Genomic DNA, 12,680 nt, shown 5'->3' with positions numbered 1-12,680 from the left:
AAAACAATAAGTCAAATCAAAATACTTTTATTGACGAGTGTTACTTTATTCCACAATAGACAGTTTCGCTTCCTTTGCCTTTCCTACGCAGACTAACTCGCAGTTGCGCCGCTAGCCTTTTTATATGCAATTATTACTGCCATCTCGAGGTGATCGGAATACACTAGCTAGAACCAGAACTTTTTCGAACCAACGCGGTAATTCCAAATATTTAATTACGCCTAATGCCACCTAGCGGGTAGCTGAAAAAGATAGTACATAGTACCACTACTCGCCACTAGATGTCGTTGAGTGTCACAATACACAATAATAACTAAAATGCAAAAAAGCGTAAGTTTGCTTAGGTCAGGCACTTTGCGACTATTCTAGTCTAGAAATATAGTTAAGGGCAGAAATTGGCCCTTGGAACAAACTGAAAAAATCATTTTGGCCCGAAGGCTTCAAAGTTTGGAGACCCCTGCTCTAAATGATAATACGCATCCACAGAGACGTCGTACAGTGCTTACAGAAGTCATTGCTGCTGTAAAGCGTAGCGTAGAGGAAGACCGTATTAGTCTAACCGCCATCGTGCAGTCAATGGTGACCGACATAGACCCATGATTAATGACTTTTTCGTTCATCAATTGAACAACCATGATGTGCAGGAGCTATGATTTCAACAAAATGGTGCAACATGTCACACAGCTCATGCCTCAATTGATTTATTGAAGGAAACCGCATTGTTTCACGTTTCGGACCCGTGAAATGGCCTCCAAGATCGTGCGATTTAAAGTCGCTAGACTATTTTCTGTGGTGATATCTGAAGTCTACGCCAATAAGCCCGAAACGATTGACCACTTGGAGGACAACATTCGCCGCGTTATTGCCGATATACGACCAGAAATGTTGGAAAAAGTCATCGAAAATTGGTTCTCTAGATTGGACTACGTCCGACCCAGCCGTGGTGATCATATACCGGAAGTTATATTAAATTATAATGCCGGAAAATTATCATTCGAATAAAGTACATTTCATGTCAGTTTGAAAATACATCTTTGTTTTATTCCATTTCAGAGTTCTATATCTCTATAAAAAAACACCCTATACTTTCCTTAGGATGGAACAACGCCACTCACAAGAGGTGTAGTGTCAGCACAAACTCCGACAGATCTGGTTACTGATGTCTGGAACAGGAAAAAGTCGCTGGGGGCCAGATCCGGTGAATACGGTGGATGCAGGAGCAATTCGAATCCCAATTCATGCAATGTTGCCATGGTTTTCATTGATTTGTGACACGATGCATTGTCTTGATGAAACAGCACATTCTTTTTCTTCGGATGGAACCGTTTTTCCACGATTTCCTTCTTCAAACGCTCCAATAAGGCTATGTTATAAGCGCTGTTGATGGTTTTTTCCTTTTTAAGATAGTCGATGAATATTATACCATGCGCATCCCAAAATGCTGATACCATAACCTTGCCTTTACTGTACATTCAAGAAATTATGGTCACGAATTTTAAGGGGCGCTAATGAGTCAGGACTAATTTATTTCATAAACTATATTGAGGCATTCGAAAGATCCGTTAACTATGTTTTTAACGTTTCGTTCCTAAACGTTTCGATCTAGGTGTAAGTTTCCTTTTTTGGTGATTCATTTTTACATCATACCGATAAAAAAATAAGCGAACTTAATTTTCAGGTGCACGTATCGACGGCATACGCCAACTGCGACAGGTACGAAGTTAAAGAAACTGTATACCCTCCATCCATAGGTCCGGATCAGGTGACTTCTCTGGTTGAGACGCTGAACGAAGATCTGGTGGATTCTCTGACGACGAAGTTGATAGGAAACAGACCTAATACTTATACATTCACGAAAGCTTTGGCGGAATGTTGGCTGAAAGAGAACAGGGAGAATCTACCCCTCGTCATAGTTAGGCCCAGCATTGTTTTGAGCAGCATCTTTGAACCTCTACAAGGATGGGTCGATAATTGGAACGGTCCAACTGGTAGGTAAAGCGGATGGAATTGTTTTGATATGATATGAGAACAGCAGACCAAAATTGCTGATATTCATGAAATTATTTGAATAGGAATCAATAAAATCAAAACAAGCACTGCTTCCAAATACCAGAACTGTATCATTATTCCCGACGCGCGTTACTCACTAAGTTGGCATCGCCAACCAAACTTTCGAAAGTATCCAAGAGTCTTCTAGTGTCATGTACCGATATTAATAATGTCAGGCACTGTTCACTCATTTTATGGACATTCTCCATGGCTTGGGCGACGACACTAGACTTTTCTGGTTTTCGAAATTGGATAAGTGCTGCGTATTCTTTGAAACTAGTTCAATAGTTCGTTTAGTTTGACCAATATACTTTATGTCCTTACAGCTTATCTCATACAGTGCATTTCTTAATGTCCCTCCCTTTTATTTTTTGAACGGGTCAACTCAAAAAATTGAAATTTGGGATAATGAAATTAATGCATGAATACTTTATTTTGTAGTGAAATTGACAGATGATACTTTCAAGATGGCGACTGGGCGCCATCTTGAAAAAAAAATTAAATGGAAACGGGGGTATTGTGACACATCATTTTGAAGCTCCTGACGAATACTTCACAACCCCAGAATATGAAGTCAACATCTTCACCTACCTATTACAAAATGGCGGAACATTTAATAATTTCCTGAAGACAAACACATTAATATCGATATTTCTAGAAATATTCTTTTTTATCTACCATCTTCTTAACCATCTACTTAACAAACCTTATCTACAACCCGATAAGGTTTGTTATGTTATTTTTTGTTTATAAAAACGACAAAAAATGTCAGTACGACAATGAACATCATTGTTCAGTTAGAATATTCTCATTTAGTTTTCGGTTTTACTAGTAGAAAGGTACCTTTCAACAATCTCTAAAATAGTCAATTCTCGTCTATTGGAATAGAAAATTGAAGCGAGTTTTATTTACGGTGCGACGCGTAACGTTCACGAGACCGAAAGGATTTTCAATGAACGTTTTCCGAATCGTCCTATCTGTAGAAAATATTTGAGGGAACTTGTATCCAAATTCACAACTACCGGTAGTGTACATAACAAAAAGCCCCCAGGTCATCCGTCCATTCCGGAAGAACAGCAAGTGCAAATAATAGGTTAGATGGTAGTAAATCCTGAACAGTCTACTTATTCCGTCGCGAATGTTTGTGAGGTGTCTCCTTCTACTGAGTTTTGAAGAGAAATAGGTATCATTCATACAAAATTTAAATGGTACACCAATTAACTGAAGATGACCCTGATCGAAGAACAAAATTATGCGAAATCATGAAGGAAACCATTGCAAGGCATCCTACCAATCTCCACAATATTTGTTTTGATGACGAATGTACATTTTTTCAAACGGAAATGTTCACAGACAAAATTGCCGTTATTGGAGTGACACCAACCCTCACGTTTTCCGGGAAACACATACCCAATATCCAGAAAAAATTAACGTTTGGGCAGGAATATTGGGAAATCATATTGTAGGATCTCTGTTGATGAAAATTTAACAGGGGAACTGTATTTCAATATGTTGGAAACTGCTGTTGACAGCAGTTTCCAGATTAGTGAGCTAAATATAATAAAGTCAATTCCTGCAACGTCGGACACGGAACTCTTAAACTATCGTAATTTCCCTACCCCAAACAGTTCATTCTTTCTATCTTCGGTCACAGAACATGAAGTCCTAACTACCATAAATAGTCTAAACAACTCAGGTTGCTTGGATTCTTACGAACTAAACAGCTTCGTCATCAAGGAAGTAGCTGATATAATTGGAAAGCATATCACCTCCCTCATAAATCTGATTTTCTTGTCCGGTATCTACCCGGATGCTTTCAAAATATCAAAAGTCTTACCTCTTTATAAAAAAGGGAACCTTTCGGATACGAATAATTATCGACCAATAACTATCATTTCTATCTTCAGTAAAATAATCTAGACTCTCCTGAAACAGCGTTTATACAACTATTTTGAACAAAACAGGTTTTTTACCCACTCACAATTCGGATTTAGAAGAGAGAGATCAACGTCGCAAGCTGTTCTCAAGGTGGTGAGTGATGTGATCGAGGGCCTTGAGGAGGGCAAGATAACCGCCATCACACTCTGCGACCTATCTAAGGCGTTTGATTACATCTCTCACTCTATTCTTCTGGATAAGCTGCAGTTCTATGGAATAAGAGGTGTAGCTTTATCGCTCATTGCCTCATATTTAACAAATCGTTTACAAGCTGTCACATATAACAGCTGTACATCTAATTATAAACCTATCAAACATGGAGTGCCTCAGGGCTCAGTCCTCGGCCCTCTATTGTTCATCATTTACATCAATGATCTACCTAATTTTTTACATCCCTATAAGTCAGTTTTATTTGCTGACGATACTACGCTCATCTTTTCAGGTGCCACCTTGCCAGATATGCAACAGTCTGTAAAAATTTCACTCTCAAGTTTTGAAACGTAGTTTTCATTAAATAAACTAAAACTGAATAATGAAAAAACAAAGAATCTCACCTTTTGTTTGTCTAGCACTATGTCGAGTGATAACAGTGTGAAATTGTTAGGCATAAACATAGATAGTAAATTATCTTGGCAAAATCATACGGATGACCTACGAGGTAAATTGGCCAGCTCAATTTTTTTGCTCCGTCAACTGAGGCCAATTACAAGTTTTCCAACACTCAAAAATGTATATTTTTCATTATTTCACTCTGTCATTACTTATGGGATTGTACTCTAGGGGAACGCCTCTAGTGCTGTAGATATTTTCCGACTTCAAAAAAAAGCAATCAGGATACTTGCCAATGTGAGTTTTCGTGATCACTGCCAGCCCCTTTTTGCACAATTACGCATATTGCCTTTGCCTTCATTATTCATTTTCTCGGTTCAGCTCGAGATCCACAAAAATCGAATGTGTCTGCGCAAACAATCCGATATTCACAATCATTATACCAGAGCTGCAGGCAATATTCGTACTGATCGTTTTCGCTTAACCAAATCACAGAAAAACTCTCTAAATTATAATCTTTACAACCTGTTACCGCAGGAATACAAAATCCTATCAAACAATAAATTCAAGAAGCGCTTAAAAGAATGTTTACTAACTAATTGTTTTTATTCTGTCAGTGATTTCATGGAGCATTTTCGACATCGCTAGTGTATTTCTATGGAATGCACTCGCCACTGCGACATTTTACAATAGCTAGTAGTAGTGTACTATATTTTAAAATTTTATTTCATCTTATTTTGTTTCACTATGTGTTGTACTCTTTTTGGATATTATTTGGACTTACTACAAACATATGTAATGTAAGGTAGTCAATAAACTTTCATTCATTCATTCATTCATTCATTCATTCATTCATCTTCAAAGTTTCATCTGTCAATTTCACTTCTAAATAAAGTATTCATGCATTAATTTCATTATCTCAAATTTCAATATTTTGAGTTGACCCGTTGAAAAAATAAAAGGGGGGACATTAAAGAAAGGCACTGTATATCCCCTACTTTCCATTTATGTCTCTAGCGCTACCTAATAATTGTTGAAGTGAGCAAGCAGTTCTGAAGTTTACTTTCTACAGGTTTTGAATCCTACAGTGCCTAAAATATACAGTATACCGAACATTCACAAGTCTGGCAATTTGGTGTAACCAGTTGTCCCCGCCAAAGTTCCCCTACATACTAAATATCTATCGTGTTTAAGGGTGTTGATTCGAATGAATTCATAGAGAAATTATTGATATTGTTGGGGTGTATTTCTATTTTCTTCGATACAAAATGCTACTAATTGCAAGTGGACTGTATTACCAATACACGAAACCAAAGAATATTGCTTTGAAGTATATTGAACAATAACGACACTTGAAAAATTAAAGAACAGTGACGCAATTGTCCTGTTTTCGAAGCGAAGCACAGAATAACGTTCAACGGTGTATTTGAATATTTTTTATGATAAGGTCAATCAAATATAATGTTGAGAAATGGATAAATTTGATGTATCTTCCTTGTTTTCAAGTGTTCTAAGTGGAAAAATAATATAAGACCACATGCAACTAATAAAAATCTGCATGAAATTGCTTCCAGTTCAGCAACTGACGCCCTTTGTAGGTAATTTGTTTATGATCGGTAGAGAATTTTGTTTTCTATACATTGATGCCGTTAATTTTTTTCCAAATTTAAATTTTTTGCCTCTTTTCCACTTATTACTGGGTATTGCCTAGGCAACAGGCGGACCGCGGTCCGCAAACGGACCGCGATAGGTTGAACCTCGGACCGCCAAATATTGTAATGTAAATTATTACGTAGATAAGGTATACCATTCCTCTAATAATTAAAATAGTATTTTTGAGTGACTTATAAATCAATTTAGTACTTATTTTACTTCAATAAGTAGCCTAGTTGGCCTGTTTTACAAGTACCTACAACTAATATGGTTTGATTCGTTTTCTATCTAGCCTGTGTGGGTGTTTGTGCGAATTAGTTGATGTTGCGACAGAATGAACAGATGTGGCTGCCAAGTTGTTGATTCTGTCAAAGTCATCACTTCAAATAGAGATAATTGATTTGTGTCTCTGCAAATGTATATAGCGGTATTCACTGAAGAATTTTGGGTCAAACATGAAAATTGCAAGAAACTAGCTATAAATTTGGGTATTATGTTTGGCTCAACATACGCATGTGAAATATCTTTCTCAAAATTGAATTTTTTGAAAAACATATATCGTTCGAGATTAACAGACACCCACCTAAAAAACACACTTGAATTTGCTGTTCCTATCGAGAACCAAACTACAAAAAACTGACTCAAAAATTTTAGGTCTTGTGTTTTATGATTTAGAATTTGATTTGAAACCAAAATAACACATATGTAGCACCTGATTATTATCCGTTGTTTTTTCTGGACCTAGTTAAAATTTTCCCACAGTATCCGGACCCCACCCAAAACTACTTGCCGATTCAGACAATGAATCTAAAATATAAATAAGAATGTTTATTAGCATAATCAAAATATAACCCAACCTAACCCAACATTCAATTACTAGTACTAATATTAAATTAACTAATATTTAATGAACGCACTTTGTTCGCTCCCAAGATTTTAGCCACGAAGATGAGCCCCGAAGTGGTCGACCTACAGTGATCACTCGATGATTTGAGGACCCTGTGTGTGACCATGGTTGCTCTATGATGGTCAGCGGCTAGTGTAATTCAATATAATTTTCTGCAACCAACTACCATCTTTTCAAGCACTCCGAAAACTTTCTTAGGACCAGGCGAAAACGGCTTCGGCGACTCCATGGAGTACCAAGCGTCCAATTTTTGTGCTGACGGAATTATTCAACTTGAGTTACGTTGGCAACAATGCACTGATTCAAATGGCGCGAATTTCGCTTAAATTGAATGAATATTCACTGCGATATTACAGCTTGAAACAGACTCATAAAAACTGAGAAAACTTTTCATATAATCTAATATCATGGGAAAGTTCTGATTAAGGATTTTACTCTTTTAAAGAGAACTTGGTCCTAACGATGAATTCGTGATTCACCGAGATTTATGACAGATCTAAATGTGATTCTTTTGGGCTCTGATTTTATCTGTGTGATAAACGATTCAATTTTCAGGTATAATAGCAGCTGCAGGAAAAGGTTTATTCAGGAGTATGCTGTGCGATTCGAACAAGAAAGCAGACATAGTACCGGTTGATATGGTTATCAACTTGATGATTGTATCTGCATGGCGGGTGGGGACGACCAAACCCAAAGATTTAATTATCTACAATTGCAGTACAGGTAAAGACAATATTAAAACTATCAAATAAATTTTATTCTCAAACATATGTCTCAATATAGAAATAAAGCCAGTAGACTGAATAATAATTGAAAAATATGTTATTATCTATGGGATGGCTTCCGTGGATTAAAATGAGTTTGGGTTTTTGTTGAACGTTTTATTGGTGTTGAATGAAACCAAGATAACACAAACATCAGTTTTCATAACAGACACACAAAAATGCTGCTGTTTTTTTAATAAAAACTTAACTGTCTCTTCTTCTTTTTCTTCTTCTTAATCTATCCACTACAATATAACACATTTTACCAATAGCCTAGAAGTGTTCATTTCCACATTATCTGCATAACAAAAAAACTCAACAAACCGGTTATAATTCAATGTCCAGCCCGAGAATGGTAGGTATTCTCGGGTCCAGCATGGAATTAACCAGAGTGTTTGGATGAAGCAATTGAAACTTTTGAATTTCAATGTTTTCATGAAACGACTAGATGATCGAAGAAGATGGAAGAAAAATAGATGATCATCAGTTTAAAAATTTAATTATCCTCACTAGGTACAACTTGTTAACCTCGTAAAGTTGTATTTGTTTATTTATCGGTCAAATAGATTGTACTTATTTATTATGTATATTCGGGTAAATGAACTTTATTATTAGCTTGTTTGGGTGAAATAAAGGCATGCATTTTCGCCGATTATTTTTTATTCAATTTTTACTTGTGTTTGATTGATAATTGATGATGATAATTGATGATGAATGGTGAAAAAAAGGGTATAAGCTTTTCTTTATGAATACAATATATTAATCAACTGTCAATTTGGCTTTCAGAAGGCAAAAGGCACAAATGATGCAATCATTTCCTTTCTTGAACATGTCTATACACATCTCAACAATGGTGAGGTCGTAGCTGCAGTATTCTGCGATTTCTCCCAAGCTTTTGATTGTGTAAATCATTAACTTATTTTGCAAAAGTTGAACTACTATGGCTTTAGAGGAGTGTGTAATGACTGGTTCAGGTCTTACTTACAGTTAGTAAGATCAAACGAAAAACTATCACACACTAAGGATATCTTGCTGGGCGTTCCACAAGGATCAGTACTGGGCCCGATTCTTTTCCTTATTTATGTAACTGGCCTTGTTACTCTCTTAATTCAAGGAATTTTAACGATCTTTGCGGATGACACCACGCTCCTTTGGTATGGAAAAAATACTTCTAATATGAAAGAAACTATCTCTAGTGATTTAGAAGTTGTGAAAAGAACTACTTGTGCTTTAATATTAAAAAAAAACCTACTCACCTTCAGCTTTTATACTTGAATGGACAAATTCTTGAGAATAAAAACCAATCCAAATTCCTGGGAATTTTCATGGATAACAAATTAAACTTCGATCAACATATTTCAGCTTTGAATAAAAAATTTGCATCAGGATGTTATGCACTTCGAATAGTTTCAAATGAACTGAGTTCATCCACAACAAAAATGGTATATCATTTCCTGATCGAGTCCCACCTGAGATATGGTGTTGCCTTCTGGAAATTTTGCAGTCAACATTTTTTCATTCAGTGTTTGTTTTGCAAAAGCGAGCGGTTAGATACTTATACAAGGTGGGAGTGCGTGAGTCATGCAGACTATTATTTTTGAGAGAAAAAAATGCTCACTGATACTTGTATTTTCATAGTTGAAACTGTTTGCCTGATTTACAAAAAACAATATGGTTGGAACTCCGGAACATACAAATTACATAACCCGGCAAGTAACTGAAAATAAAATACATCTTCCTGTGCCAAAAACAAGCCAGACAAAGTATTATTTAATTTATGAAAGTAAAAAGCTGTGTAATCACATACCTAAAAGCTATAAAAAGTTCAGAAATCTTGTTAAAGATGCCCTTGCAAGTAAAGCATACTACAATCTAGATGAATATTACAATGGAACTTTGCTGTGATTTAATATAGGTGTTTTTTTTTTGTTTTTAACACCTGTATTTTGAATTATATTTTATACTGGGATATATCTTATTTTATTGCCATGACATGTGAACTTATGTTCAAATTATGTATATTTGTTATTTACATCTTTTGAAAGGGACTGTACATACTATTTTGTCTACAAACTTTGTTGCATTTTATTTTCTATTGTTATATTTTGTCCATTATATAGGTGAAGTTAGTTTTGCTCAAATTGTGTTTCTGGGTATTTGTGTTTTTGAAATATTTCTTTTCTTTCATTCTTTGAAGTGCTACATATATCCCAGATTTTTTAACAAGATTTGTCAATAATATTGTATTTTCTTCGACAATAAAGTATACGTCTATCTATCTATCCATAAATGACACCACCACAATATTCAATGCATGTTCAGTATAATCTAGAATTTTCATGAATAAACAATCATACACAGGACTTTTTCACTCACGGAAAGAGCCGTACTCGCCCAATCGCAACAGTGTCTCTCTGATTCATTCAAGCATCAGCGTTTGAATTGTTTCGTGAGGTTTGCTCTCAGCTTCAAAACTATGGAGGAAAAATATTTGTCTTGTATACGAGAATATCATCTAACTGGAATGAGAGAATGAGATATTTTAAATTAATGAAATTATTTTCAGGTCTAAGGAAACCCATAACATGGAAAAATTTTGTAAATAGTTGTTTCAAATATATGAGGAAACATCCGATTTCAGAAGTATCTTGGTATCCAGATGGCACAGTAACCGCTAGCAAAACCATCAATTTGATTAATAGATATTTATTACATTGGTTGCCTGCCTATATCATTGACTCCTTCGTATGGATTTCTGGAGGAAAACCAATGTAAGTCTTGCTACTTATTTATTTGATTATTCAAGAATGGAGCCCTCGAGAATATTGAATTTTTTACATATTTTTAAGGATGTTGAGGGTGCAAGACAAGTTGACGAAAGCGTCAGGGTGTCTAGAGTACTTCACGATGCAGGAATGGCAATTCGATGATGAAAATGTACGAAACTTAGTTACGACTCTGGATGAAAGTGACAAGAAAATGTTCTGCTTTGACGTTGCCAAAATAAACTGGGATAATTATATAGAGAACTACATTCTAGGAATTAGGAGGTATGTGTATATGTTATTCTGAAATTTATCTGTAAACCTACAACATCAAAACTGTGGGATTTTGTATAGCGAAACACGTGTCGCCCTCTCCTGCTGACAAGGCGACACTAACTTTTTTTTTCAAGTAGAAAGGGGGCGCTTGTGATGACTCGTTTGATAGGTAATTCAATTCTCTATCCAACATTAATTTACTTTTGAAAATCGGTCCAGCCGTTCCTCAGTAGTTAGCAGTTCTATATTAGTTTTAAGGTATCACAAACAAACCAAAAACATCATAATTTCAAGAAAAATTTCATTTTAAACTCACTTCTGTTTTTTTCAGTGAATTTTTAAATTGGTCACTATTCAAATTCCTGTCGATAATGAAGTTTGTGAACAAATTCACTATGGATTGTTTCTGGGGTAGTTTCGTTAGGGTAACCTCTTATTCTAACCATGAGCTCTGGAGTAGACTGAGGTTGTGTAACGTTAACTTAAGATTTCCGCACAAATATCTAAGGGTGTCATATCAGGTAATTCAGCTGGCCATTCTAAGGGAATGGATAATTGTATTCTAGCCACTTTCAAACCAGTTCGTCGTAATGAATAGGTACCTCATCTTGCTGAAACCTGGTACCGGAACTCATGAATAGTAAAAGAGGTGCTTACCCCAAGAACATTTCATAACTCAGAAGGAAAAAAGGAAAATTGTCAGGGAGGACGCGATGAATAATTTGGATATTTATTGGAATTAACTGCAGTGGATTTTGAATAATTTTTTCTTGAAATTATGGTATTCATATTAGGTTGTTTCAAAGGTTTTGTCCGATTTAGGATCATGTGTTTCAGTAGCTGCATATATCAGTAAATATTTATTCTACTGTGTCGTTTTCTACACTAATTGATAGAGAATGTTATACTTTATACATAATTTAATTTTGCGTCTTTTCAGCTTATTCGAAATGAATAGTCTGTTGCATAAAGGGTGACCCAAACAAAATAGTTAATGATTACAATAAATATTTGGTAGACATGGTACCTCAATTACTAGCAAATTCCTCAAATATTCCATTTCAATGTGATATCTCTGTAAATATGCAATCAATGTTCGTGAGACCCATAACCGTAGACGAAATCATAGAACTATCTAGAAAACTAAAAAATAAACATTCCAGTGGAGAAGATGAAATTCCTACTAGTGTTACGAAAAAAAGCTTGATTGCCATATAGCCTATATCATCAATAATTCACTGGCATATTCCCAACAGGATTAAAAACCTCCATTGTGAAGCTAATCTTTAAAGAAGGTGATCCAGAGAGACTGGAAAATTACCGACCAATATGCATCCCTCCCAGTTTTTCAAAATTATTCGAACTAGCAATGTCAGTGAAAATCACAGAGTTTATGAATCAATGTAACTTATTTAGTAGGCTTCAACATGGATACCTACTTACAGGGTAGGTCAACACAAACGGCCATAAATCAATTCACACAAAATATAACGAACATGATGGAAGAAAAATTGATAGCTGTCGGGGTGTTTTGGTCTGCCTGAATCATCAACTAATGTTGATAAAATTAGAAAGATATGGAATAGGAGGTTCAGCGCTAAAGTGGGTTGAATCCTACCTATCAGGTCTGTAGAAATAAAACGAAATGGAAGAGTTTATGAATCCGGAACCCTTTCCACAGATGTGGGAATTCCGCAGGGGAGCATTGCCGGCCCTCTTTTGTTCGTCATTTATTTGAACGACTAATGTGATCTAAACCCAAACCAACGTCTGTTCAAA

General features: G+C 35.7%; 1 protein-coding gene across 2 annotated transcripts in view; it reads left to right on the top strand.

Annotated features, from left to right (window-relative positions):
- Positions 1–12,680, top strand: part of LOC111508421 (putative fatty acyl-CoA reductase CG5065) — a 50,499-nt gene that overhangs the window by 34,693 nt on the left and 3,126 nt on the right. For both annotated transcript variants that reach the window (XM_074172500.1, XM_074172554.1), the window contains exons 4-7: positions 1,679–1,988; positions 7,652–7,819; positions 10,427–10,631; positions 10,710–10,910. In XM_074172500.1, the coding sequence (XP_074028601.1) occupies positions 1,679–1,988; positions 7,652–7,819; positions 10,427–10,631; positions 10,710–10,910 (884 nt within the window). The remainder of the gene's footprint in view (positions 1–1,678; positions 1,989–7,651; positions 7,820–10,426; positions 10,632–10,709; positions 10,911–12,680) is intronic.

This window comes from Leptinotarsa decemlineata, unplaced genomic scaffold (assembly GCF_025532065.1).
Source record: "Leptinotarsa decemlineata unplaced genomic scaffold, Ldec_3_MD MMD2_P_RNA_scaffold_1, whole genome shotgun sequence".
NCBI classification, from domain to species: domain Eukaryota; kingdom Metazoa; phylum Arthropoda; class Insecta; order Coleoptera; family Chrysomelidae; genus Leptinotarsa; species Leptinotarsa decemlineata.
The sequence above is the reverse complement of the archived record's forward strand: the minus strand, read 5'-3'. Positions and strand labels throughout refer to the sequence as shown.